This window comes from Charadrius vociferus, unplaced genomic scaffold (genome assembly GCF_000708025.1).
Source record: "Charadrius vociferus isolate BGI_N301 unplaced genomic scaffold, ASM70802v2 scaffold31, whole genome shotgun sequence".
Lineage (NCBI taxonomy): Eukaryota > Metazoa > Chordata > Aves > Charadriiformes > Charadriidae > Charadrius > Charadrius vociferus.
This window is the reverse complement of record NW_009646966.1, coordinates 2,090,564-2,115,656: the sequence shown is the minus strand read 5'-3', so window position 1 is coordinate 2,115,656 and position 25,093 is coordinate 2,090,564. Positions and strand designations below refer to the sequence as shown.

At 37.8% G+C, this 25,093-nt stretch overlaps 1 protein-coding gene across 1 annotated transcript in view; it reads left to right on the top strand.

The window, feature by feature from the left end:
• Positions 1-25,093, top strand: part of LOC104295588 — a 104,091-nt gene that overhangs the window by 54,535 nt on the left and 24,463 nt on the right. The window contains exon 3 of the mRNA XM_009895358.1: positions 15,932-16,185. Coding sequence (XP_009893660.1) covers positions 15,932-16,185 — 254 coding nt within the window. The remainder of the gene's footprint in view (positions 1-15,931; positions 16,186-25,093) is intronic.

Sequence of the window (25,093 nt, the reverse complement as noted above, 5' to 3'; positions counted from 1 at the left end):
GTCTTGCAGGAGACAGTTTCAGCACATTCACATCTTCCATAGACTGAGTGCCTACTCAACCTTCACTGTCATCTGTCATAAAAGAAGCATTGCTAGTAACTAGATGGCAATATTATCAAGGCCACTGATACTGATTTGAAAAAGAAAGAGTAAGAAGGCTGGGCTGTATGGTATTGCTGAGTATTTTGTTTTTATACTTGAGACATGCAAGCGTGAAACTGTAGCTGGAATGTTAACGAACTGCATAGAAGCATTAGCGTGGTGAGTAGTAATGGAAAATGTCAGACATTTACGTAAGTCATTTATTTCCACAGCTACCATTATAAGTAACATGTTGTAAATGTGTGAATACGATACACTGTCTTTATTGTGTGTTTGCGTTCCGTTTCAGTGCTGTGTGGCTATAAATCTGGACTTCTTTTTCTTCATCTGTTTTATTTAATATTTCATCCATGTATACCAAAGAGGGCTTTTCAGGATATTTCTGCATATGATGTACACATATTTTCATCTCCAGCTGCTCTGAAAATGTTTTTGCAATGAGGATGAGCCTGTTTTCCATTGCCATATAGTTTTAGATATTTGCAAGATAACTGTGAGATGTTTTGCTTGGACTTTTTGTGCTTTTGTGGTGGGTTGGTTTGGGTTTTTTTTGCTTAACCTATACTTTCTGTCTCTCTTTCTCACATTTAGCCTTGGAACTGTCTGTCTATGTCTCTCTCCTCGGTGCCATTTTAATATTTATTATTGCTAAGTCCCTTGGTATATCAGAGTTGTGTGTGATAACGTTGCATCTTTAAGAGTGGTCAACATGTGTGTGTGATCAGTAGTCTCCCTTCTAATTTCAAAATGAAAACTGTGTCTGATCCATAAATCTTTAATTCATTGTAAGTAATGAGTGGTTTGCCTTCCGATAATGTGGGAGTATGAATTAGTTACCATTAATCACAAATTTTAGTCTGACTTCTGAGCCAGGGTGTTTTGCAACTGAAGTCCTGCACTTTTGCGGCAGTGTAATGCATTGATGTTGTGGTTACCTGCTGCACAGACATAGTTTCCCTTAATGTGATGTTCTTGCTAGGTATTGTGAACTGCCAGTTATTGTAGCATCAGTGGTTTGTCCAGTTCTGTTGAATTTCAGGAAAATGGGAACTTGTGTAGATTTTAAGTGTTTATGAGTTAGAGGAAAGAAGCAACATTTTCAAAACAAAACAGTAGATATCACAGTGAAAATAAAACAAAGATTTATTTTAACTTTTCTATTAAAAGTATGAACTAGCTCATGACAACATCAGTTAAATTGAGATACAGCATTTAGTAGTATCTAAGTTATTAATTCCAGTCTAGATTTTGGTATTTGTATTTCACATTTACTCAAAGGAATTCTCAGTTTCCCAAATTGAGTAGAGTAACTGAGCATCATGCAAATGAAATAGATAATTCTGGCCATTAGGAAAGCAATATTCCTATTTGCAGTGGTGAGTATATTTTTAAAAATTTGTGGGAGAACTCTACCAATTTAGTGAAACTGGAAAAGCATCGTGTTACATATTCAGTATGTCATCGAGACATAGAACATTCATTGAAATAATATTTTTTTTTTAGCATTAAAACATGAATACTTCATAAACATAGTACAGTATGTTAAAAGATGTTTTTAGGCTGCAAAGTGGTATCAGATATTTGTCATGCAGAGTTGAACACAAGAGGGTTTAGTTCTTCAACTACATCTTTCAATTGCTGGAAACTTGCTTTTATTTTTAAATATCAACTCTTTTACAACTTATTAGACGTAGACTTTTTGGAACATGGAAAGTGCTTTTAGAAATGTGATTTAAAGAAGAATGAAGTAATACTTTGTTCATGAGTCACTTCCTTATTCAAAAGGGAAATGAGGTTGAGATTGATTTTTTTAAGTAAGTGTCTTCTGGAGTATCTTTTGGTAACTGTCATCATCTTTGGAATTTCCCATTTACTTAAGTACTGTTGGATTTGTTTGCTGTACAATTACTGAATTCTCATGTACATATTTTTGTATAATCTTGCATAAGTTATTTAAACTGATGCACAAATAAAAGTTTACACCAAGGTCAGCTTGCTGCAAATAGCAACATGTAACAGAACCTCTTGTAACAACTGCCATACCTGCAGTCTGCGTTATTTTAAGAGGTTTTGATGTTGCATGCATGTTAGAGGAACTGCAGATATTTAGAAACTTGTTGGAGGAAGGGTGTTCTCAAAGGCCAACTTTGGTCCAAACATTTCATCTTCTGCTACCGAAAGTGCGAACAGCAGGGCCTGCTTTGAACGGTCCCATGTGGAGCATCCTCTCCATCTCAGCGAGTATGGATGGAGGTTTGGGAGGGTCATCTCCCGATGCCGAGTCAGTCCTATGGAGATGCGATGTCCGGCAGGGTAATGAGTGTCCTGAGCCTAATCAGACATGTGCGATCCCGCTGAAGTTGCTTCAGGCTCATGAACTAAAAAGTCATAGGCACATTTAAGTGCTTTTCTGGATTGGGGCCAAAATACTTAGCACTCTGCAGGGCCAAGAACTTAAATTAGTCTCTTTGTGATGCTGAAATGCAAAGCTGCTAATTTTAACTGCAACACCATCATAATAGAAAGAGATATTACGCTTTATTTTTTCACGCTTGCGAGCTTTCCATTACTATAGTACAATTTCCAGATAATTCAATCTTTATCTGTTTTCACTGGGAATTTAAGGTTATAGAAAGTAACAGAATGGAAAGGTTAGTTTTGATATATGAAGAGTGCTAGAAACCCCAGTAATGTGGTGGTGTTATTTTTGATAATGAGCTATTCCATTGGTAAAGCAAATTAGTGCAACCATGTATATTTGTCCTACTGTGAGAGCAATTATGTAGCATATCTATTAGGAGACATAAAAAATACTTTTGACAGATGGTATGGCTGTGAATTAGGATTTATGAAGATTATTGTATGTCTGGTGTCCAGGACACCTGGGATTATTAAATTGATGTAAGAAACAACAACAACAAAAAACTACATTTCTGGTAATAGCTGCAGTGTTTTGTATCTCCCTACTGTCACCTTAAGAAACAGCTCATGTTTATTTGATATTGCACTTCTTGATAATCTGACATGTGCTTTTTAGCCAACAGATATCAGCAGATTTAATGGCTGAAAACTGTACCAGTAAGTGTATTAAAATAAACTACCAAAAAATGAGAGCTGTCTTTAGATTGTAAATTAAGATTCTTCTCTTGCTGTGGGTTCTTGTTTTTGTTCTTGTTTTTCTATGTAGTCCCGTTTCTCCCTCAAATACTTAATAGCTATTGCCTTCTTTCTAAGGAGCTTGTTACACGTTTTCTAGGGCAAGAGAGAATCCCCCAAGGGATTGCTTAATCCATAATTATCTAATTTATATGTTGTTGTTATAGCCACTCTTAATTATATACCTCGCTGTGATACTTATCATCATAGAACATAGTTTTCTTTATGAATTGCAATAGTTCTGTTACAGTTCTTGTGCCCTTTCTTTTCATAATTTACTACTATAAACTGAGAACGCAGCAGATAAAAAGCTCACGTTTCCTGAAGGAAATTTAAAATTGTCTGTGGTTTTCTGCATATAGATAGTGGTGTGCACTGTTTTGGGCAAGTATCTAAATAAATTAGAAAAAATATTTTTGTATCTGAATTGGAAGACAATATCCTCATTAAATTGATCCTTTGTAAAGCTGCTATATAAGGATTCTGAGCAGATGTAAACAACAGTTTCCTAGGCTTCTGGTTAGGGGTTATAGCAGTCAGTTGGAAAGACAAAAGTACTATGAGAGATAAAATATCAAGGAAGGGATAATGGAGTTGTGAGTGCACAGAGTAGGGGGAAAAAATAATTTAATTGTCTTTTTACTCATCTAGAGAAATTAGCAAGTACTGCTGAAGTTGATAGATTTTTAAGATACCCTTTTGAGCAGATCACCTGATATTATCCTAGGGCATGAATAATGCTTTTTTTTAAAAAAAAAGGAAAAAAAGATAACAATAAAATTAATTGATTCTTCCAGACCTATTATTGCCCAGTTTTTACTAAAGCTTAGCTGACTGGGTTATTTTTACAAGTTACTGGAAAAGGAGCTATTACTGATCGTGGCTCTGTTCAGTCACCCAACTCTTAGTTTATGGTTCAGAGGGCCCCGTATTTAAAATCTTGAGAAGGGTGTTCTGGGCTAGATTTACTGCATCGTTTTCAATTCCCTACATTTGCTTCAGAGAAGGTGGTTTATATTTCAAAATTACTGGCCAATGTTTGTAATTAGTTTGCTTCATTTTGACAAAATATAGCGTCTGTAGAAAAATATTGCTGCGTAGGTTGGCTTTTTGTTTTTTTAAGGTACCATAAGCTAGAATTCTAGCCATTGCCTGGTTAGATTAATTGCTTGTCATATGTCATATTAACTCCAAGATCTTCTTTTTCACCTATAAAGCCCTTAAAGCATGTTGTTCCATATTTTCCCTCTTCTTAATTGGGTATGTAAGCAATAATCACTTAATGAAATTATCCACTCTAAGAAGGGACTGGAATAAGTCTGCAGCAGGTCATCAAGCATGTTCTTTTCTCTGAATGCTGGTACTGTCAGAAGAAAGGTCTTATGTTTTACTCAACTATTGTGTATGATCATGAGCTATAGGCAGTGAAGTTTTAACATTACCTTTAAAGAGGAATGACTAGTTTTCAGTGTTGGCGGCTGCAACGGATATCGTCTTTGTTAGTTCCCTGCATCCTCTGCATGTATAGTAAATAGCTGGCGGTTCTGTGGGGGGGTGTCTGTGCGCAGCCACAGATCGAAAGTGCGAACAAAGTAGAACTGCCATATGATAAGAAGGGCACAGAATATGGTTGTGATCTTACTGAGAACAAAGGTAAATAGCCCAGTCAGCTAAAAAAACCCAAGTATTACGTATTACAACTATCACTATGCAATAGCATATTTACTTTATAAAGCTTCATTATATCGTAATGTTCATATTGCTATCTGTTTGATAATTCATCAAAATATTTAAGAGGTCTTTTCATACTTGGAAGACCTCCAGAACTGATGAACCAGTAGAATTCCCTCTGCCCTCAACAGTTGGACAACTTGGAAGGGGGTGTGTGTGTGTACATATTATATAGAAATATATTAGGTATACATACACACACACATGTAAAATTTAAGCAAACTTGATCCTTCATAAGAAAGTCTGCACGTCAGAAAGGATAAGTTGCTATGGCCTTACAAATAACAATATATAAACTCTGATTTGTCCAATCTGTTGACCCAGGGTCAACCAGTGAGACCTGGGGGTGTCTTGTAAGACTGCCGCCTTGTAGGGTTTTTCACAGTTCTAAAAGTAACTAGTTTTTTTATCTGTGTAACTTTTTATCTGTGTAACATGATACACAGCTGGAGTTATTTCAGATACTTAATAATCATAGTAACGTCAAGAATGCTATGTCAATTGTCTTTTTCTTGAAGGGAAGTATTATATTTTTAGATATAGGAACTGGAGTGGGAATTGAGAGATGTGAATTAACGTGGTTGTCACCAACTTCCTCTCTGAACTTAGAAAACAGTTCATTTTCAAAAAAAGAAATGCAGCTCTGTCTTACAAAGCGTTTTTCTATAGCACTTGCAAGTGTGAAATATTTTTAAACCCTTTGTTTAACTTCAGTTGAGATTTCATTACAACAAGAACTGATGAAGTTTTACAGTCTTTTAGAATGGGAGTTGAACGTTCCGTCTGGCCAGCAAGTGCATGTAAATGCAACAAATGGATTGGAGCATCTCTCCCTTCCGCAGCCCTGCCTGTGGAGTCTGGAGTCGGTGCTGTGGTCAGGCTTTAGGATTGGTGAGGTTTGAGTAACAGAAGACAAAACCCCCTCCTATAGGTAAAGAATAGCACACAAGTATGGTATATTTTCATTGTTTAGTGCCTATGAATAGCCATGTACATACCTGCATGTAAAAAGTTCATAAAATAGTAAAATTGGCCTGATAGGCAATTCATTTTGAGAGCGAGGGTTTAGTAGAGGAACACATTCTCCAAATAGTGACCAAGGCACATATATCCAGAAGCCCATTTTGAATATCTCCCTATTTAGTTTGGGCAGAGACTCACTGTACGCTTGACTTAAATGCATGCTTACTCAGTTACATTGGATGGTTATTTGTGGCAGGAGATGCTCAAATTGGGTGCCCAGATGTTCCCATCACATTTTTAGCTTTTCTCTAATTTTGGGATCTTCTGACTAGCTTAATCCCCAGATAAAACTACTGATTATCCTGTATCTCTTGACGAAACCCCTGAGGTTGGACTAAAAGCCAGTAATGCTGGTTCACTTTGCCGCTGTCAACAAATTGATTGGTCAGTCATCCTGCTTCTGGGAGCAACCCTTCTGGGCTTTCCAAATATTCAAATTGATCTAAAATGAAATGTAGATCATACATCACTTGATGAGACTGAGTGCTAATACAGTGTGATATTTACAACATGATGCATTAGCGGAAAATGGTGGCTGAAAGACTAGTATAGAGCAGCTTATTAATAATTACTCTAAACACCAAGTAAGGAAAATAACAATGTCTTTAGGTTAGTTTCACTGCCACTTTCAGTGGACCCCCCCCCAAATGCAGACAGCAGTGGGCAGTCCATTTTAATCGAAAGGAAATAGGACATGAAAACTGTCTCATTTCAGTCCAAAGTGCTAATATTGATAAGACAGGAACATGTTTTTCTGTGCTTTGCATCAGTGTAGTTTGAGCCTTTCGCCATAATGTGCTACTGCTGTAACTTCTGCCTTAAAAAAATCCCCAAAATTTCACTACTTCTCAGTCCTATCAGACTTGTGAAAGACTCTGCACTGGATAGCACATAGTCAAATTTTGTTCCAAAGCACTTTTTAAAAATACAAGATAAAATGGCAATTATTTGTTTGCAAATTTATTTTCTTTCCTTCCACAGTATTACAACTTTTAAGAATATTTTTCTAGTGTTGTAATGCAATTAGTAGACCTGCTTGACAAAAACAAATCTATTTTAAAAGCCAATAAAGTACTTTTCTTCCTTTTCATTATGGTCCAATTATCTTCCTTCCATAGAGAACCAGGAGGCTGCAAGAGGCCACCTTGATTGAACGAGATGACCGATATTTGTTTCCTTTTATTTATTTAATTATTTGGTGCTTTTATGCTTTAAGAGTCATCATGCTTTTATTCCTGCATCTCAAAAGCCTGAGCAGTAGGTGCTGAGGACAACTCAGTCTTGTTACTGCTTGGAGATTGAAGCTTTACTCTCTGGCTCCTGGCAAGCTGTTTGCGGAAGGGGCTGTTGACCAGCGCTCCAGCTACACCCTGTGTACAGAGGAACTTAAAAGTCAAATATCCATCCGTGCTTTCTCTTGTTGACTTGAATCTCTATGGAGAGAGCATGTGGGAAGTTGGGTTCGGAGATGCTTGCCTAATTCACTTCTTCGGCATTAGAATATTTTAAATTTGTAAATAGGACATATTGCGAGTCTTGCCACGTGCTTGGATTTTAAGCAGCACGATAAAAACTTCAGAATAAAGCACTTAGTATAGCAATTTTTATTCACACGTCTCCCTGAGAATCCCTTCATGTTCTTCAAGACTGAGGAGTGAGACCATTAGGAAGATCCAGGGGTTTAGTTACCTAACAAAACTTCTGAAAGCACCACTGAGGACGTTGTTCACAGGTATCACTGGAGGATGCTTCACCTGGGTTCAGACTAGCGATTCTATTCTGTTTGCAGTACTTAATTAGCACTCTGCTGAAAACCAAATCCAAGATCATTTCCTTTTCCTTTCCTCTTATTGTAGATGGAAATTGTTATCCCTCTTTCTTTTTCTTTTCACTGATATTAACATTCTAGGGAGACATTTCACGGATGTTGCTGACTACCTTAATTACTCAAGGAGAGATTTCCTTTTCTTCTCAAAACAGTAACTTCTGATTTATGCAGCTTTTCCCAGTTGTTCCAATTTGCTGAAAAATTTATTGACTTTTTTTGTGAAACCATGTTTGCTAAATATTTTCTTACTATTCTTTCATGTTTAATTATCTAAGTTCTTTTTTTAAGCAGATAGCTTCCTTTCCCATTCAAGTCCTTAGATTTTCATACACTTAATAGAATAATGAAAGCATGCAGTATTATCCCGGTTTTTTAGAGGTTCTGCTCCATGGACATCCACCATCTCAGAGCAAGTGTCATCTTTTTTGTGCCATAGCAGGTTACCGTGTTGGAGCTTCTGCAATAGGAGCGGTTGGGAACAACAGTTAGAGAGATGGAGGCAGAGACCCAGTTTGTCTGAGCTCCTCCTATTCAGGACATCGGCTTCCCAAAAAGCCTTCAGGATATTTTTTTCCTCGGAGCAGTAGAGAGAAACTCAAATATTGTTGTCACTAACTACCTCGACCAAATGTAGCTGCTAAATGAAAACGGATTATTTAAATATTGTTTATTTCAATATGCAATTAAAGTTTTATAGAAAATTAATTTCTTAGTGCATTCTGTGGCTATATTGAAAAGTTAAAATGTAGCCTTTCCTCCTGATTCCAGCTTTGTTAAAAAGAGTGTTTTCTAGGGCGTTGCGTAACATTTCCATCCCAGTTATTTAAAAATTATTGCCCCACATACAAAGAACTTATTCATGGTTCAAAGTTGCTTCAATAGATAACTGAATTTTAACAGTTACTATCTGAATTTTGTATTACATCATGAATGAAGGTAGCAGCAAAGTAAATGCGAGTACTTTGTGCTTTTGGATGACACTGAAGTTACAGAACAAATCCATTATCAGCATTTATCAGACTTCTCTGCTCATTTTGCAATATATTGACTTGCCCTTCAGTTCTGATTTGTGGCTGTGGAATGCATTGCTGAGTGTGTAGAGCTGCCTGCATTTTCAATTTCAGTTCTTTTGGCGTGCAGTTTACTTACTGTAGTAACTTTCATGAACTTTTTTAATCTTTCAACATATATGCTACAGAAAAAAGAAAAAAAAACCCCACAACTGGCATAGTTAGTAACATTTCCTGGCACTGGCAGAAGCACAACGTGCTGCATATTGTTCATGTTGCTTGATATAATGTATGAGATCTTTGCTATGAAGAGCTTGCAAAGTACTTTGAAGGAACAGAGGAACTAGATAAACCGTTCCTTACTGAACTCACATCTCTCTCTAAGATAATTCTCATCACAATATTCATGTTGCAGAGGAGAATGTTGTCCAAAATTCACCTCTTTGGACAGTGCCCTAAGCTCAGGGGCCTCCCTCCGGAGAGGCGGAGGGGAGGCAGCAAGAACAGGAACCCTGCTACTGAGGAGGCAGCAGTGCTGATAGAGCTCTTCAGTTATCACATTCAAAAGTGCTAAAATTGGTTGGGAAAGAAAAAAAAAGATAAGAAAATAGTTATTTTTGTTATGGTGGGAAATTAAGATTTAGCATTTGTAGTAAAGATTTAGAATCCTTTTCTGCTTCCTTCTTATTTCTGCTTTCTCTTAGTTCTGCAGTCTTTCGTCATGTTGCATCTTATCCCTGTTTGTTCACAGTTTTACCGCTTCTCATTATAGATGCCCACGTTTGAGATGTTATGGTTCTCTGTCTTTAAACAATTATTGAATGAAATAATTAAATAATAGGAATTAGGAATAAAGGAATAAAAGTAGGAATTAGGAATAAAAATATCATTATACACAGTCAATAAGGATGTACAAATATACATCGTTATTGATGCTGAAAGCGTGGTTTAGCAAAGATTCCCCTACTGTTCTTTGCAGGCCAGGGTACTCTGTGGGGAGCTTTGCTACAATAATGAGGAACTATAGAATGTCACAGGTATTTTTCACTGTTTCTTTACATTTTTTTTTTATTTAAGATTTCAGCAACATTAACCTGACCTCGATTCGATTCTAGTCTAAGGAATGGCTGAAAAGCATGCTTTAAAGTGGAAAATGAAAAAGAACTAAAATGTATGTCACAAATCAGTAAAAATATACTTAAATGCTTATTTTAAAATCTGGTTCCATTTTACTCTGAACAGCAATAGTGATAAATGGAGAAAAACCATGCTGCCTACTAATCACACAAAATTTCTACAGGTAGCAGGAGCTCTTTAAGAAAGACAAATCACTGCTGTGTTACAGAATGAGAGCCCTAAGAAGCTGGGAAACAAGAGCCCAAAGCAAATGGGAAAGCTGATTTCCATTGACAGCCATTGTTGCTTCTAAAAGCCTCTCCAAGGACTTGATCTTAGCCCGAAGCTTTCAGCGTGGAAGTCTGCCCTGTTGCAACCACTGACAACACCAATCTTAGGCTAATATTACAATCCCATTCACTGCATTTCTGTTAAGAAAGAAATAAAGTGACCAGAAGCCATTTGGATACGGCAGTGAGCCACTGCAAGGTCTCCAGCACTTTTTCTTCCATCTACTTTTGTTCTCCCAGTTAGAAGTAACTTTTTTCTTGAGTCCCTGGAGGGAATGCGGACTAAACTTTTGAGTGAGCCTCAAAAGAATAGCAGCTCTCGTGGTTCACATGAGGTTTTCTGAACCATCTCAGGGACATCTGTATTGTGCTTGTCCGGGTGGGTTTCTTCCTTTCTCACAGTTCTGTAAGGATATAGCTTATGTACTGATTGGTGTGTTGGATGTGGGACTGTTTTGTGCTGATGTTTTGAGTTGGGGTTTTTGTGACATTTAAAAACTGCCATGTCATGTGCGCTTTCTCCCCCTCCAGCAAGGTTTTACTAATCCTTTTCTTCTAGCTTAAATTTTTGAATACAAAAGTGCTAAACATTCAGAGTGCCTTGCGAGTAATTCTTCTCTTCCCCTCTGTTCCTCTTTGCCATTACTGTTCTTACTTGAAATGTGAATTGTTGTCATCAATGGAGATGCTCACTCTGGAATTCCTACAAATTTTCTAAAAAGTCCCAGTGAATACCTTAAAAAGAAAGCATCAACTGAAACACAATTGGAAGAACAATCCCCCAAGATAATTTCAATTTCCAGATATGTGAGAAATAACTGCATAATGCTACATAAATTCTGAGGTACATTATGATATGCTATTTGCTGTAATACCATAAAATTGCCTGAAATAAAAAATGATATTTCTAAATCACCAGTAGTGTTGTAGGTCTCTGCTATAATTATGATATTGCTGGATATTTAGCAAATATTCTGGAAGAGTGAACATACTGTGTGTTTCTCAAGGCTGTCTTTTTAAGGAAAATGGGTCCGCTTCTGGAAAAAAAAAAAACCTTTATTTTTTACAGAAAGTACAAATTTCTTAAAATTAATCACTTCTTGCTAGAAAACCATGTTCAACAATTTGGATGATAGTAATGCTAGCACTGATCTTTGATTCTTCTTCAGAGCACTGTAAATCCAGCTTCTCAGTACATTATAAACTATGCATTTTTTCTTCCTTACGAGGCTCTTGGCAGACTTTATGGTTAGCACAGAGATGCAGCAAAATAGATGGTTTTAAAGGCAGCTGAGAAACATTTTTTTTTTTTTTTAAATGGAAGAATTTACTTTAGAGGATAATTTTATACTTTGTTAATTTTGAAATAACGTATAACAGCCTTGTTGTCAGAGTGTAATTAGTACCTGGTGACCAGCTAGCATATATATTTGCGTACTGTTTCTTTTATCCCTGTTCATTTGGATTGCAAACCAAGAATGAAGAAAACACCTTGCCTATTTGAATTAAATTTGATTACCATACCTTCGGTAATTTTAACTGATTTTTTGACTCCCTGGCGTTTGGTGAAATGTAAATTGTTTGGTGATCTTCTAAGTGCATTCAATTAGTATTTCTCATAGCAGGATTGTGTGTCATAGCATTTGGCAGTGCTTTGTTTAGCTAATGTCCAGAGAATATGCTCTGAATAGATTGCATTCTGGATAAATAAGTTAGGCATTTAAGCAGAAACCGGTGTGACTAATGTGGGATATCAAATTCTCTAGGACTTGCAGTTCTATATATGCTTGAAGAATGCATACGTGAAAACATATGCCATTTCATAACCTTGACTTTGATTGCATCACATAGCTTTGCGCTGGTGTAACCAGCTTGGGCCACCTCAGCATCGATGGGTGATTGACGGTCTGGTGTCCAGTTCTTCATTACATTACCGCAGTAGCTCTAAAAGCCTGCTGGTCAGGTTGCCTTCATCAAGGTCTTTTCACTGATGTGGATTCTTCAGCGTACGAGTGAAATACGTCTTAGCCGATTTAAAGGATGTCTTTATGATTTGGAAGCACAAAAATACGTCTAGCTTGCTAAGATCTTTGCACATGAGGCCATTATCTAAGTATCACTGCAGGAGCGCTCAGAAACAATTCTGCATAGCAAAGGGCAGTGATTGCCTATAATGACTGCCCTAGGCAGAACTGAAAAATTACTTCTTGCAACCTATATTGTTGAGGACAGGAACCTTTTTCTTTGTCTGTAGATGCCTAGTAGATAATATGTTCTATAGATAATATAATATATGCCATAACACGAGACACACTGACCTGATAAAAGGATGGACTCCACAGTATTCAAGGATTTAAAGTGCAAATGTGACAGAGTTTTCCAGCAGCCTATCGTCAGTTAACTTTCCAGGTTAACTGTGACTAGCATTTTTCTACCATGTTTGGGGTTTGCATACCGCATTAAAGAATCGTCCTCCCCAGGTTTTGTATTTTTCCCATTGCATAATTTGTTGGGATGTCAGTCCAATAATAGTAACATAAAATGAGACTTGCTATAAATGAAAAAGTGAATGCGAACATTTTAAGATAGTGAGAAATAGCCATTTTCAGGGGAGAGACAGTAGTGGTTTACGTGTGAAACTCCCAACAGGAAATCTCAAATGCTTTTCTCATTTCTGATGTAAACTGATCTTGTCATATTGGACCCAAGACTTCCTCATGAGGGGTTGGATAGATTGGGACCCAAAGATTGGATCTGAGATCAGAATATGGCATTTGTTATACTGACTTGACACTTTCCTTTGTTCCTGACTTATCTGTACTATGTTGCTCCCAGCTCTTTCGGGCTTTATTTATGATACTGTTTTGACTATTCAAATAGTATCAACATCTATAGACTATTAAGAACCTCCCTGACAGCATGCAGAGATTGAGTATGGTAAAATGATGTTTAACAGTAAAATAATTCCAATGTAATTCATCCTTCCTTACTGCAGTATTGCTTTGAAACGTGGAGCGGGACTTGAGAGTGAAGAAAGCTGGTTCTTGCTCTGTTGTTGTCAATACATAGTATCTGCTGTGTGCAGAAAGGGTTTTCATTTCTGGGGCTGCCCATTTGGCACTCTTCTAAGAAACGTTAGGTTTTTTCTGGAGGAAAAAAAGAAGATCCAAGACTCTTTGTGGTCTCCGATTTTTTTTCCCCTCTTTGAAGTTAGTTTTGCTACGTGATAGTTGAATTTGCATTGTAAATTGAGTTCATCCAGCTTGTGGGACAATTAAGATATAAACAGGTGTTCATAAAAGTATAATTTGCCAAACAAAATAAACATTAGATTCTAGGGATTTCTGATTATCATCTGAGCTATGGGAATAGGACAGCGAGCGAGGGATCATTTTTCCCTGGAATGTGGGAGTGTGGGGGAAGGCAGAAGGGTCTTTGAAGATCTTGTTTAATTGATTCCTAGATGTAACCTTTTCCTGTTTTTCATTTGGGGCTTTCTGGCTCCACGCTCCCCTTCAGAATATGGGACTGATGGAATACAAGCGAATACCAGCACCTCAGTAAATGCTCCACAGGTTATTTCTTTCAAGAGGGAACGTAACAAATTTGTGCAAAGTAGAAATTAATGGAAGTTTTTAAGTTTACAGCAGCTACCAATTTAAGTACTTATTTGAAGTATTGGGGGTGGGTGGGTGTTCAGATAAATATCATTAACATAAATAAATGTTCTGTGTGCTTGGCAGTGTTCTTAGCAAGAGAATCCCAGCAGCTCAGTAGGAAGGTGCTTTCCTCACTTGCCTCCTTTGGAGCTCATTTGCTCCTCTTTTGTATTGGATCATAACCAGTAAGTTTAGTAGTTCTATCTAGCAGTCATTCCTTTTACTAAAACTTCTTAAGCTTAGGAAATTTTACATTATTATCCTGTGACATAATAGTAATGGATCTCAGGAAGCTGATCTTAAGCTTTAGGCTTCTAATCATCATGAGTGTAAACAACAGTTTCCGAAAGAGGGTCCATTTCAGAGTGTCCCGCACCACTAACCCCTTCTGTCCCGGCAGCTAATGGAGGAGCGAGCTTCCTCCATCACCAAAGACAAGTACTGACTCTGAACTGACATAGATTGGCAAGATTATCTATTTCATTGTTGATAGTTTAATAGAAGGTTTAATGTTTGTTTATCTGTCCTACTGGATGAAATGTTGGGCTGTGTAAGGAATGACTAGTGCTCAGGTTGTGTTCAAATCAAATCCAGTCCTTGCTTTGACAAGGAGATGGAGCGTCTTTTATCTGGCTAAATGCTGAGCTGTTACATACTCCCAGGCTAGAAAACAACCCCACCGCCACCCAAACTGTCCTTCTGTAACGCAGCCACAACGCCAGGTTCTCTGTGACAACCACGATATGTAACATTCAACGCCAGCGCAAGTCAGATCTTGAGCAGCACGACTCCCATAAAAATCATGGAATAATTTAAGATGAAAGCAATCCTCCATACAGCTAGATCCATTTAACTCTTACGATCGGTTGAACACCAAATCAGCGTTTAAAGCTTTCAGTGCTCTCCCTTCCCTAATAACAGCGTAAGCTTTGGACTTTTCTGGCTGTGTGCTGAGTATGAAGGTTGAAAGGAAGAAGTCAGGACTGCAATCAGAAATTCATGTCTCACGTTCTTGGCTCTGACGTGACTTCTTAAGCACTTTTGAACAAATTACTGAATATTTCTGTATGTGTGTTTATACAAAAGAGAAATCCATCTAACAAACATCTTACTTCTAGAGATGATGTGAGAGCTACCAGTTTGCATAGCATTTTATCACTATAAATAGTAACACAAATCAGATTTGATTTCTAGAGGCAGAGTAAATAGTCTTTTAGTTGTTTTTAAAACAGTAGAAGTTGTAGGATAGACACTTAATGAGGTCATATTGGCCAGTATAGGCCAGTATCAAAACTTGCAAGTCTATTTGGTCCACCATCCTATCTGCTGGCATTTTCTGTAGATTATATTGACTTTTCTGTATGACAGGTTTTGGGTTTTTTTATTTCATTGTTGGTTTTGGTTCAGGGGTTTTTTTTGAAGTTTCATTAACAGTGTTTTTCCTATAAAGCACATATTTGTCAGTGCATATATTGCCATACAATAGATCTCACCAGCCAGTCATGCAATTCCATTTCAAATTGGAAAGCAACATCAGTAATACTATGAAATAACTGGGATAGGAGTGTTTTTTAATCATCAAAGCCATGCCTTCGTTGGACTGCTTCTGAAAAGGCACAGGGGGAACAAAAGATGGAGCTTCATCAGTTTATGAAAGGAATTATATGAAGCAATTTCCCCTAAACAAGACTGGACATAATGACAAAAAGTGCCACTAGCCTTATGGGTTTCATAAAATACAGAGTAACATTAGGTGGAGAAATCCCACTAATCATTCAAAAAAAAAAAAATCTATTGTTCCTTTAGTCTTAATTCAGGTTAACCTGACCCAAAGAATTATATCAACATGTATTAAGAATTGCTATTTTAGATCTACCTGAACCAAAATGTGCAACTGATTTTATTTTTTTTTTTAATTTTTATTTTCCTTTATTAATAGGTCATGATGGTTCTAAGTACAAAGGCTCAACTGCCTGATTTGTAGTGTCTAAATTTCTGTTCTTCTGTTCTCTTTAGATAAATACAGGGCACCGATCACAGTTAACTGTATCAAGTGCAGAGGTGGGAAACGAAAGGAGTCAAAATTTGGAAAGCAGCCCTTTCATGTCAGATCTTCTGAGTGATGTACCCTTTGCCCTGGCACCACATGTGTTAGCAGTACAGGGCACCCATAATGACGTTCCTGACCGACTGCTCACCTACGACATCAATGATAATTTATCAAGATTTTGGTATGACTTTACACTTGAAAATTCAGTGCTTTGTGATCCGTAATGTTGGGGGTTTTATTATTTTATTTTATTTCTTCTGTTTGTGTCAAGGAACAAGTCTTAAGGTGAAGATAAAGACTTATTTTAATCGACTTAAGTGTGGGGGCCTGCCACTGGTATATCAGATGCATTGGATCAAAAAGATTATTATTCACAACTGTGTTACATTTCGTAGCTTTAAGTGAACTGTAACTTCCTATGTTAAATATTCTGTTTAACTCCAAAGAAATCAAGCAAAGCTGTTTCAGCCTGAGTAGGAGACTGGCTGTTGGTGTCTACTTCCAGTAGGTAGGCTGCAGACACAAACATTTCATAACTTTAAAATGAAGTCTATGCACATCTGCACTGTTTTGTTATTTCACTCAGATGCTAAACACATAGATCCTGTTACATGTGTTTCTTTAAGATCACCTCTGATTTTCTACAGATAGAAACCAGTATTAATGCTAAAGCAATGCTGCTTCGCACTACTGGACAGACAGCTTTTCAGCTAAACCAAGTTTTAAAACTCAGTTAATTATGAGTACTTAAATAATTATGAAGACTTAATAGAATTGGTTAAACTTACCAATTTCAGAGTGAAAATCAGTTGCTCCGCTCCCTTTCCAGTAGATGGTATTTTTGTCCATCTCATTTTGTGCCTGGAGAAGTCCTCCCCGCCTGCCTGTTGGCTGCTGTTTGTTCTCAGTACCACATGTGTTCCTGATTTATACACAGATCAGCTTTTCCATTTTAACCTCTTTGCCCCCTGAAGGAGGAAATCTCAGGACACGTACTTTTAATGGTCACACCCTTCTTTTTTTAATTTGTGTGCCAGAGATACAGATGGCAATGTTTAACAACAGGAAAACATTACATTGTTTCTTATCCAGCTAAATTAAATGGCTAAGTACCTAAACATGCATTCTCACAGACCACTGTGTCCCCTGCTCACAAACTTTGAGTATGTTTTGCCCGACTAAAACCAGAGCTGCTGTAGCATGAGCAACGCGCTCTCTGATGTAACATCACGATTTGTGATGAATAAGGATCTGTGTGACACAAAAGACTACACTTGTTTTCTCTCTTGGGGTAGAATATTTATATTGTGCCAAATGTTAGTGGATATTTTAATAAATTTTCTATGCTTTGTGATAGCTTAAAAAAATATTTTCAAACTTGCATCCTCTTACAGTATTTGAGATAAATACTGTAGATGATGGAGAAATCACATTGTGAATACATCTTAGGTTGTTAAATATTCATGTTTGGGATTTTTTTACATGTATGTATTTAATATTTTTGAAAGCTATGTTCATAAATGTTTTGAAGTTATTGTTTCAGGGAAAGTATCTGTGCTGCACTCCAATAAAAAAAAATGCTAATTAACAATGACTTATTTTTTATGTGTGAGAGTAATTGCTTACCTTCACCTGTATTGTTTACTATAGCTGTGACCATTAAGACTTCCTGGGAGCCTGAATGTGGAAATTCAATTTGGAAACCTTTTCAGTGTCATTTAAAAATCGAGGTCCTTCTAATCAAATATATCACACTTTCATCTGATGTACTCTGTGTGCTACGTTGGGGACTTGTGGTGGTTTAGGTGGCATCTGTGACACTGCTCTGAGGATAGTATGGCTGTGAGCTGGGAAGTACTGAGACCTTTTAAAAGGAAGAATTAATTTGACCAAGTTGTTTAGAATGGTTTTGTGTGCTGAGCTTTCTAGTTAACACATACCCGAAGCACTAAATTTAATTTTTACAATTGTTTTGTATTTAATCACTAAAAAAATTAACCATTCTGCAAATAGCATGTTTCCATTCAAGTTGTCCATTTCAAGTCTGAAATGTTTCTGCAGCTCAGCTGGTTGTTCTAGAAGCAGAACTGCAAAACACTGTTGAAGACCAAACAAACTCACAATACTTGTTCTTTCCTTCTTAGCTGACTTGGCATACAATTCTTTGCATTCATTTTTTTGCTTAAAGTTAGATAATTTATCTAAAATAATTACATCTTGTCAAAATTGCGCTCTGTTACACTCACAAGCATCCTTTCAAAAGAAAAGGAGAGGCAAAGGAGCGTAGGGAGGAGGTTGCATTCATAATGGGAAATGTGGACAGCAGGTTAAACATTTGGCCTTCGTCCTTAATCGTGTTCCGTAAAGGGTAAAAATTTACACCTAGGGAGAGTACTAGTAATGAGCAAGGGGACTGGGAATGTGTCTCCTGACTGCCCTCTCTTTAGCAAGGGCTGGGCCTCAAACCTCTCCCTTGCTTGAGATCATCCATAAAAAGTGAGTTGAAGCCTAATGGTATCCAGACAGCAAAGGTGAATTTCTTCCCACTGGGATAAGAAAAAAAAACACTTGAACTGTTATAAATTAGTAAGATTTACGTATGTTACTATTAGCCCGCAAATAACATGAAGATGGTACAAAATCTTTGGAAAATTAAAGATTTCAAAGAGTCTTAGTTCATATAAAAATGTGAATTGCTTGCGTAAGATATGTTTAACATCCTACACTAAGTGATTACTGCACAGAATATATATGTATCTGTCACTGTCAACAAATACTGGATGGTTCTATATATTGTCATTCAAACATTTGACCACTGATGAAGGAATACAGTTAATTTTAAAAAATTGAAAAACTATTAAAATATAATCAATATTGATATCAAAATGGGAAACGTCCCTGGCTGTCCTTTCTGTATATTCGATATATAAAAATGAGAACCTGAATAGAATTCTTTGCTTTGTGTTATGAATATGTGTGTAAATTGTTTAAACAGAACTGAGAAGTATTTCACAGCTGATGTCATTAACATCAGAATTAAGAAGGGTTGTCAACTCCAGAACTAATAGTGAAAGGCCGAGGTGTGATCCCGTGCCAGTGGAGTGCTGTAAATGGGAGCTTTGTCACTGCCATTAGTGGACATGTTAGTAGGGCTGCACTCCTTTATTAAGTAGTTTGTTTAGAGTTACTTTGGTTCACGGGAGATTCCGAGTTTCCCTTGTAGTTCTCTACGGTTTCCTTGCGAGAGATGTACTCTGCGCTGTGTGATAGCTTCCTTATGGAACTTTCTAATAAATCAAACGTAACAAGACACTTCTTATTTCCTCTGGAAATGTTGTAAATACAGGCTCTGGAAAAGTCTAATTTTAAATGTAGAAAAAAGGGGAGCGAAGCCCACATGTTCAAAAGTAAATCAAAGAATAATTGCATCCAGAGTAACCTGACAGAAGGCTGATCGGGAGCTGGTCCCTACAGACAACTCCCCGGTGACAACGTCAGAAGTGGAACCAGACAATGCCGTGTCCGGCAGGCCGGTCGAGGAGGTGGTTACAGATCCAGTTTCTGATGTTTTCTGTAAAGTATGGTCCAAACTCTGATCCTATAATACTGCAGCTGGCAAATGTACACTTGCGTGGTCACAGATGAGAGGGTTTGACCCCAGAGCAAATAAAGGAAAAAGGCAAAGAGCATATTCACTGCGGTAATTACAGTATCTCAAAATAACACCCAGTTTATTGCATTTTTAGCTGGAGAACCTGTTAGGTTCACAAAAGCACTGGAACAGCCTCCTGGGCAAGACGAGTGGGTTGTTCTGAACAATAGCATAAAACTTGTGTGTGAGAAACCGCTCTCCTCTCCTCCCCACCACCACCCCCTCGTTATGACATGATCATTTATCTTGCTTTGGGTTTTCTCTGCTCAGCCTAGTGAGTATGGGGAGGAACCAGAAGTGCAGCTCATAGGGGTAAGTCATTCCCTTCTTAAGTAACTGCAACTCTTCTACCGATGACAGGGCAATTCCAGATTAACCAGATTTCCTTTCGAAGCCAGAGAGTGTCTGTTACAGCAACAAAGAGGCACAAAATCCTCCTTAAATTCCAAAGGTAGGCTCCTGTTTAGTGCTGTAGGAAGAAGAAGGTTTAATAAGCCAAGTTGAGTTCATTCAGCCCATCTGCTGCGCTGCAGCTCTTCATCAGCGTTAAGCTTGGCATTCTGTAGCGAGCTTGTAAAGTTAGAAAGAGGTACATTACGCCCTATTTCTTCCCATAAATATGCCAAAGTCCTTAAACTGAGGAAAATTATTGATCTCCCTGTACCCTCCATTGAGACTACGTCCTCTCTTTACCAGTTAGATATTTATGTCCTTTGAGTCTCCTAGAGAGCTACCTCTTTCTTTTCAACGTCTTTCACAGAAATGAGTTGGGCTTCATTCTGCAAAAGGGATCTGTTCCCATAGACGCTTTCTCAGCCTTCCTTCTGTCTGAATCACAGCCGTCCAAAAGGAGAAACGTAAGTATTCATGCTTACTGCAAGGGGAGAAAAGTCGCTACGTTGTTCCTGTTGTGTTGACAGTCAGTTAAGTTGGAAACATTACTGCCCATGGAATGAAACTGAGATTTTTGTCAGTTCAGAGTTTCATCATTTTCAGATGCCAGGAGTGTAAGAAGTAAACTTGATCTTCTAGGCATGGCATCTCACTGTTTACTTTCGGAGCACAAATTTTAAGTTCTATGTACAGGTAGGTGATGTTTCTCTTTGCACTATATGGTGCTAGTAAGTAAGACTTTTAATTGTCCTGCGTGTGCTGCCGGGATGGCTGAATGATCTAAAACGCAGTAAAATCCAAAGCACTATTTGACCTCTGTGGGTGCAGTCCCTAGCAAGAAAATTGTGCAGAATTTTATTTTTTTTCTCTCCACGTATAAACGTATTTAAGCATTCAATAGAATTCCTAAAAAATACCATTTTAAACTTTATTTTCTGAAACATATTAATGGAAAGCTTTTCTGCCTTTACAGTGAATGCTATAGGTCTTGATTAAGCCTGGCCATTCTACATGCAATTACTTTGAGGCCATTAAAAATTACTAGTTTTTACAGATACCTACCTACTATGAAATGGCAGAGTTCTCATGTGTTTGTTATTTCTTGTATAGAAGGAAAAATATGTAGTAGAATTACATCAAACTAAAGGGGAGGGGACACACATGTAAAGCGATTTTGAGTGAACATTATTTCTGTGGCAGTTAATGTTGGGTGTAATGAAAATAGGGAAACTAAATGAAGTGCAGGTGGTAAGAATACGATGACCCGATCATATTGGTGATCTGAATCAGGAAGTACATCGGTACTGTGCTCCATAGTGTCTTTTTTTTGGTGTACATGTAGTGGACAGCACAACAGTCCCTAATGCTGACGCCTCTGTACATTAATGGAAGAGTAGTGATGGACCACATACTCCTGTGCACATCTCAGAGCAGATACTTCTTTTCAGTCTGCAGCCTTCCAGGTAGAATCTCTATAGACTGCTTTACTCCAGAAAACGTCTGTGAATATTCTGTTAACTTTTACTTTCTGATGAGGCATCAGGGTAGCTCAAAGAGCTTTGCTGTCTCACAGCTCAGTGGTTCGTCAAATACATCCCTTCTGCAGAAGCAAAACAGTCTGAGCACGCTGCGTGGTTCATATAATAAACCAGGAGCCATAAAGCTTTCAGTATTGTGCTGCAGGGTTATGATGAGATGTTGGAGAAGCCTTTTCTTATTTCTGTGGCAAAAGAGAGTATCTAGCTGTGGAAGTGGAAGTTACGATGACCCCAGAAGGTTGCAGCAGCTGTAGAACAGAGACAAGAGAGGGCTTAGTTCTGCCAGCCAAGTCAATTCACTTTTCCTTGCTGCAAAGATAAAATAAACTCTTGAGATCAAAGATCTCATTTACAAGGCTGTCCTCTTAAGTCAGTCGACACATGCACTTCAATAACAGAACATAAAAGAAACTGCTCACAAGCAAACAAAAAAAAGATGAGCCTCAATTATAAACATCCCTCATCCAACTGTTTGTGGCTATCAGCGTTGCTGTTAGAGTAGCCACTCGCTTCCAAATGTTCGTGTAACTGTTCCCAGAGGTCAGCTTTGGGCATCCGTCTAAATCTCACTGGAAAAGAAGTCTGAAGCAGACGGGTTCAGAAAACAAAGACTCAGGTGAAATGGACCATCACGGTGAACAGGGAATTACTTGTTTAAAGCAAATGATACTTGTTAGAACAGAAAAAGACTTTGGGACTTTAGTCTGACCCTTGCTGTGAAGAGATCTGCTATTTGTCTGTTTTCCTTAAGAAAATTAAGCAATGTGTGATGTTTTGGAAACTGTACTGTAATTTCCTTTCTCAGCTGTTTTTAGAAACTACTGGTGCATCTGCTTGGCTTATTCTGCTCTTAAAGACATTTTTAGATTCCTGTAACTCTGATTTTTGTCCATTATATGTTTAGAAAGGGGTTTTGTCAAAGACTTAATATTTATCTTACCAATTAATTCAAAGGATCTTTTTGTTGTTATTTGACTTTTATGTCTTTTGCGGTTTGATTAGTTCTCCTTCAGTTGTCTCTCAAATAAAATATGTTTGCACTTCTCCCTCTGCTTGATAGGGTGGAATAGAACATATGCATTAAATTTATCCCAGAAAGGACTGCCAAATTTTATTTCAAGTAGTATTACAGTATGTTCAGATAATACATATCAATCATAGTATAATTATGGCTAAAATTGGACATACAGGGTTAACATATTCTCTTTTTATGTAGTTCAACTCATGTAATTTAACTCATGTTTTGGGAGTAGGCAAAGTGGGAAGGTGTCGTATTGGCAATTGATATTGGATTAATACAGGGATTTAAAATTACTTGCTTTTTATAAGTTTACTGCATGTAGTGTGCAGTATATGCATCCACTCAACGGTACAGTTAAAATAACTGCTTCAAAGCTGGAAGTTGCCATCAAGTTTTTAAATGGCATCAAATAAGAGGCTGTTGATTGAGAAATGGAAGTGTAGTGCTTTGCTGCAGATCTCTAGAATGCTTTACAGGAGAAATCAGTATTAAGATTCATCTTGAATCTTAATATCATCAATTAAATTGAAGACAAGTTTTAAATCTTAGGGCGGCTGTAAAAAACAGAGTGAACGAACAAAGATCGCTGATGTATTTTTGACGCTAAAGGCTATCTCCTAGAACCTCCTTAGAGGTTAGCTCACGAAATTATTCATGTTGCAGTTGTTTCCATAAAAAAATCTGTATGGCAGACTGTTATTCTAGCTATTGATTTGTACAAATCTAAGAGAATCTCTACAAATAAAGCCATTTTCCAGGATGACTGGTTTTGTCCAAAACTGTTCACCTTCATATTTAAGACCTCTAAGTCTTCTCAAACTAATGCTCTTCACCACCACCTCCACTGGCTGTCTCTCCTTCAGAAGGAAGTTGCTCCCTATTTTAGAAACGTCAGTCCTATGCTTCCTAGGGGATACTCTGCTCCATCCAGTTGGGTCTTGACAGATGCTTTGCTTCTGGGCTGGGGCATATCCTGGTAGCCAGGCATCTCAAGAGTGATAGTCCTTAAATAAAGGGATGTTGCACATCGTTACCCTGTGGGTAAAAGCAATGCAGACTTGACCAACTTCCATTCCTACCTCCTACGTGACTAGCCACACAACGACAGAGACCTGACACGACTGCTCTAAGCATGCAAGGTAGTGCTCAAGTCCCACTCTGTCTTTTTGGAAAACAGCTTGCCTTTAAAAGCTTTGAGCTGAGCAAGATCATCTTTGGGTGATCCGCCAGTCTCAGCAGATTGCCTGGGCCATTTCAACCCACTTACACCAAAACAGGAGGTTTAGACCAAGATGCTAAAGGCTATCTCCTAGAAGAGGAAGTCATCCCAGGACTGATCTGTTCACCACAGACATCAAAATGAAGTCAGATAAAACTTGCTCTGCGAGGACCTCCTGTAGCAATGGAAGTCTCTGCCTATTCATAAGACTATGTGCACAGTGACTAAAAAATCACTTTTTGGTATTAGATTGCTTTGCATATCCTTGTCGTCATGTCACGGAGTATGAAAATGGTTCCTAGTGTGTCCACTGCAACAGCAACCTAGCCGTACAAAGATTATTTTCTCCAAAACAAAAATAATTGCTAGTTAGGAAGAATAAAAGCCAACTAGTACACCCTTCTTAAACAGATGAGGTAATTCAAGTGAAGGATAAAATCTTACTCGGAAATTTGCAAATAGATTATTGTGGCTTTAGATAAATTGCAATTAACTGCACAAGGTCTTTCTGGCACTTACTGTCTCCTTTTGCTTCAAAGAGTTATTTTGGCTCATACACAAACTAATATTCTGCTTCCCTGAAGAAACAAACTATGAACATAATGCTGAAAAAGTTCTCCTTTGAAACAGCATCCGCTTCTGATATATCACTTTAGTATGGAAATCACGACCCAGTAATTTGTCAGTCTCCAAGAGAGTAGTCCACTCTCTTTTAGGACTTATTCCGAATCTGCTATCAGAACAGGTAATCTGTGCAAAACCATCTCAGCAAACTGGATTAGTGTAGGCATTGCCAGAGCATTAGAAGACGAGAGAAGGCATCCCTGCAATGGGTTTTAATATAGAGCACTGGTCACATCAGAAATTAGAATACCGTACACTTTTAATATGGGGGGGGAAGGGATAAAAAAGAGAGGCGGCAGCTTGGCATTTTGCTTGTATTTTAAAAAATACTGAGAGTCTACTTTGCAATAGCTGACAAATGCTGTTGAGAACACAGTAACTCAGCAACACTTGGCTTACTCTGTCTTCCTTTTCCCCCTGTACATATCTATTGATCTTAAATTCCTCTGACCTAGAGAGAGCCTCTTCTACAGTGTCTATTACATCATTATTAAGATGATGAAATTTGGGGTAAACAGAGAAGAGGGGCGATTCTTATCTGAGAGTTTCCTCCCTTGAACCTTTTGTCCCAGACACATCCAACCTGGACCTGTAGGCGCCTTTCGCAAGTGCCTGATGGTATGCTGGCTCAGGCCAGGCCAGAAGGTCCAAGCGGGGAATTTCTCAGATACAGATCTTCTC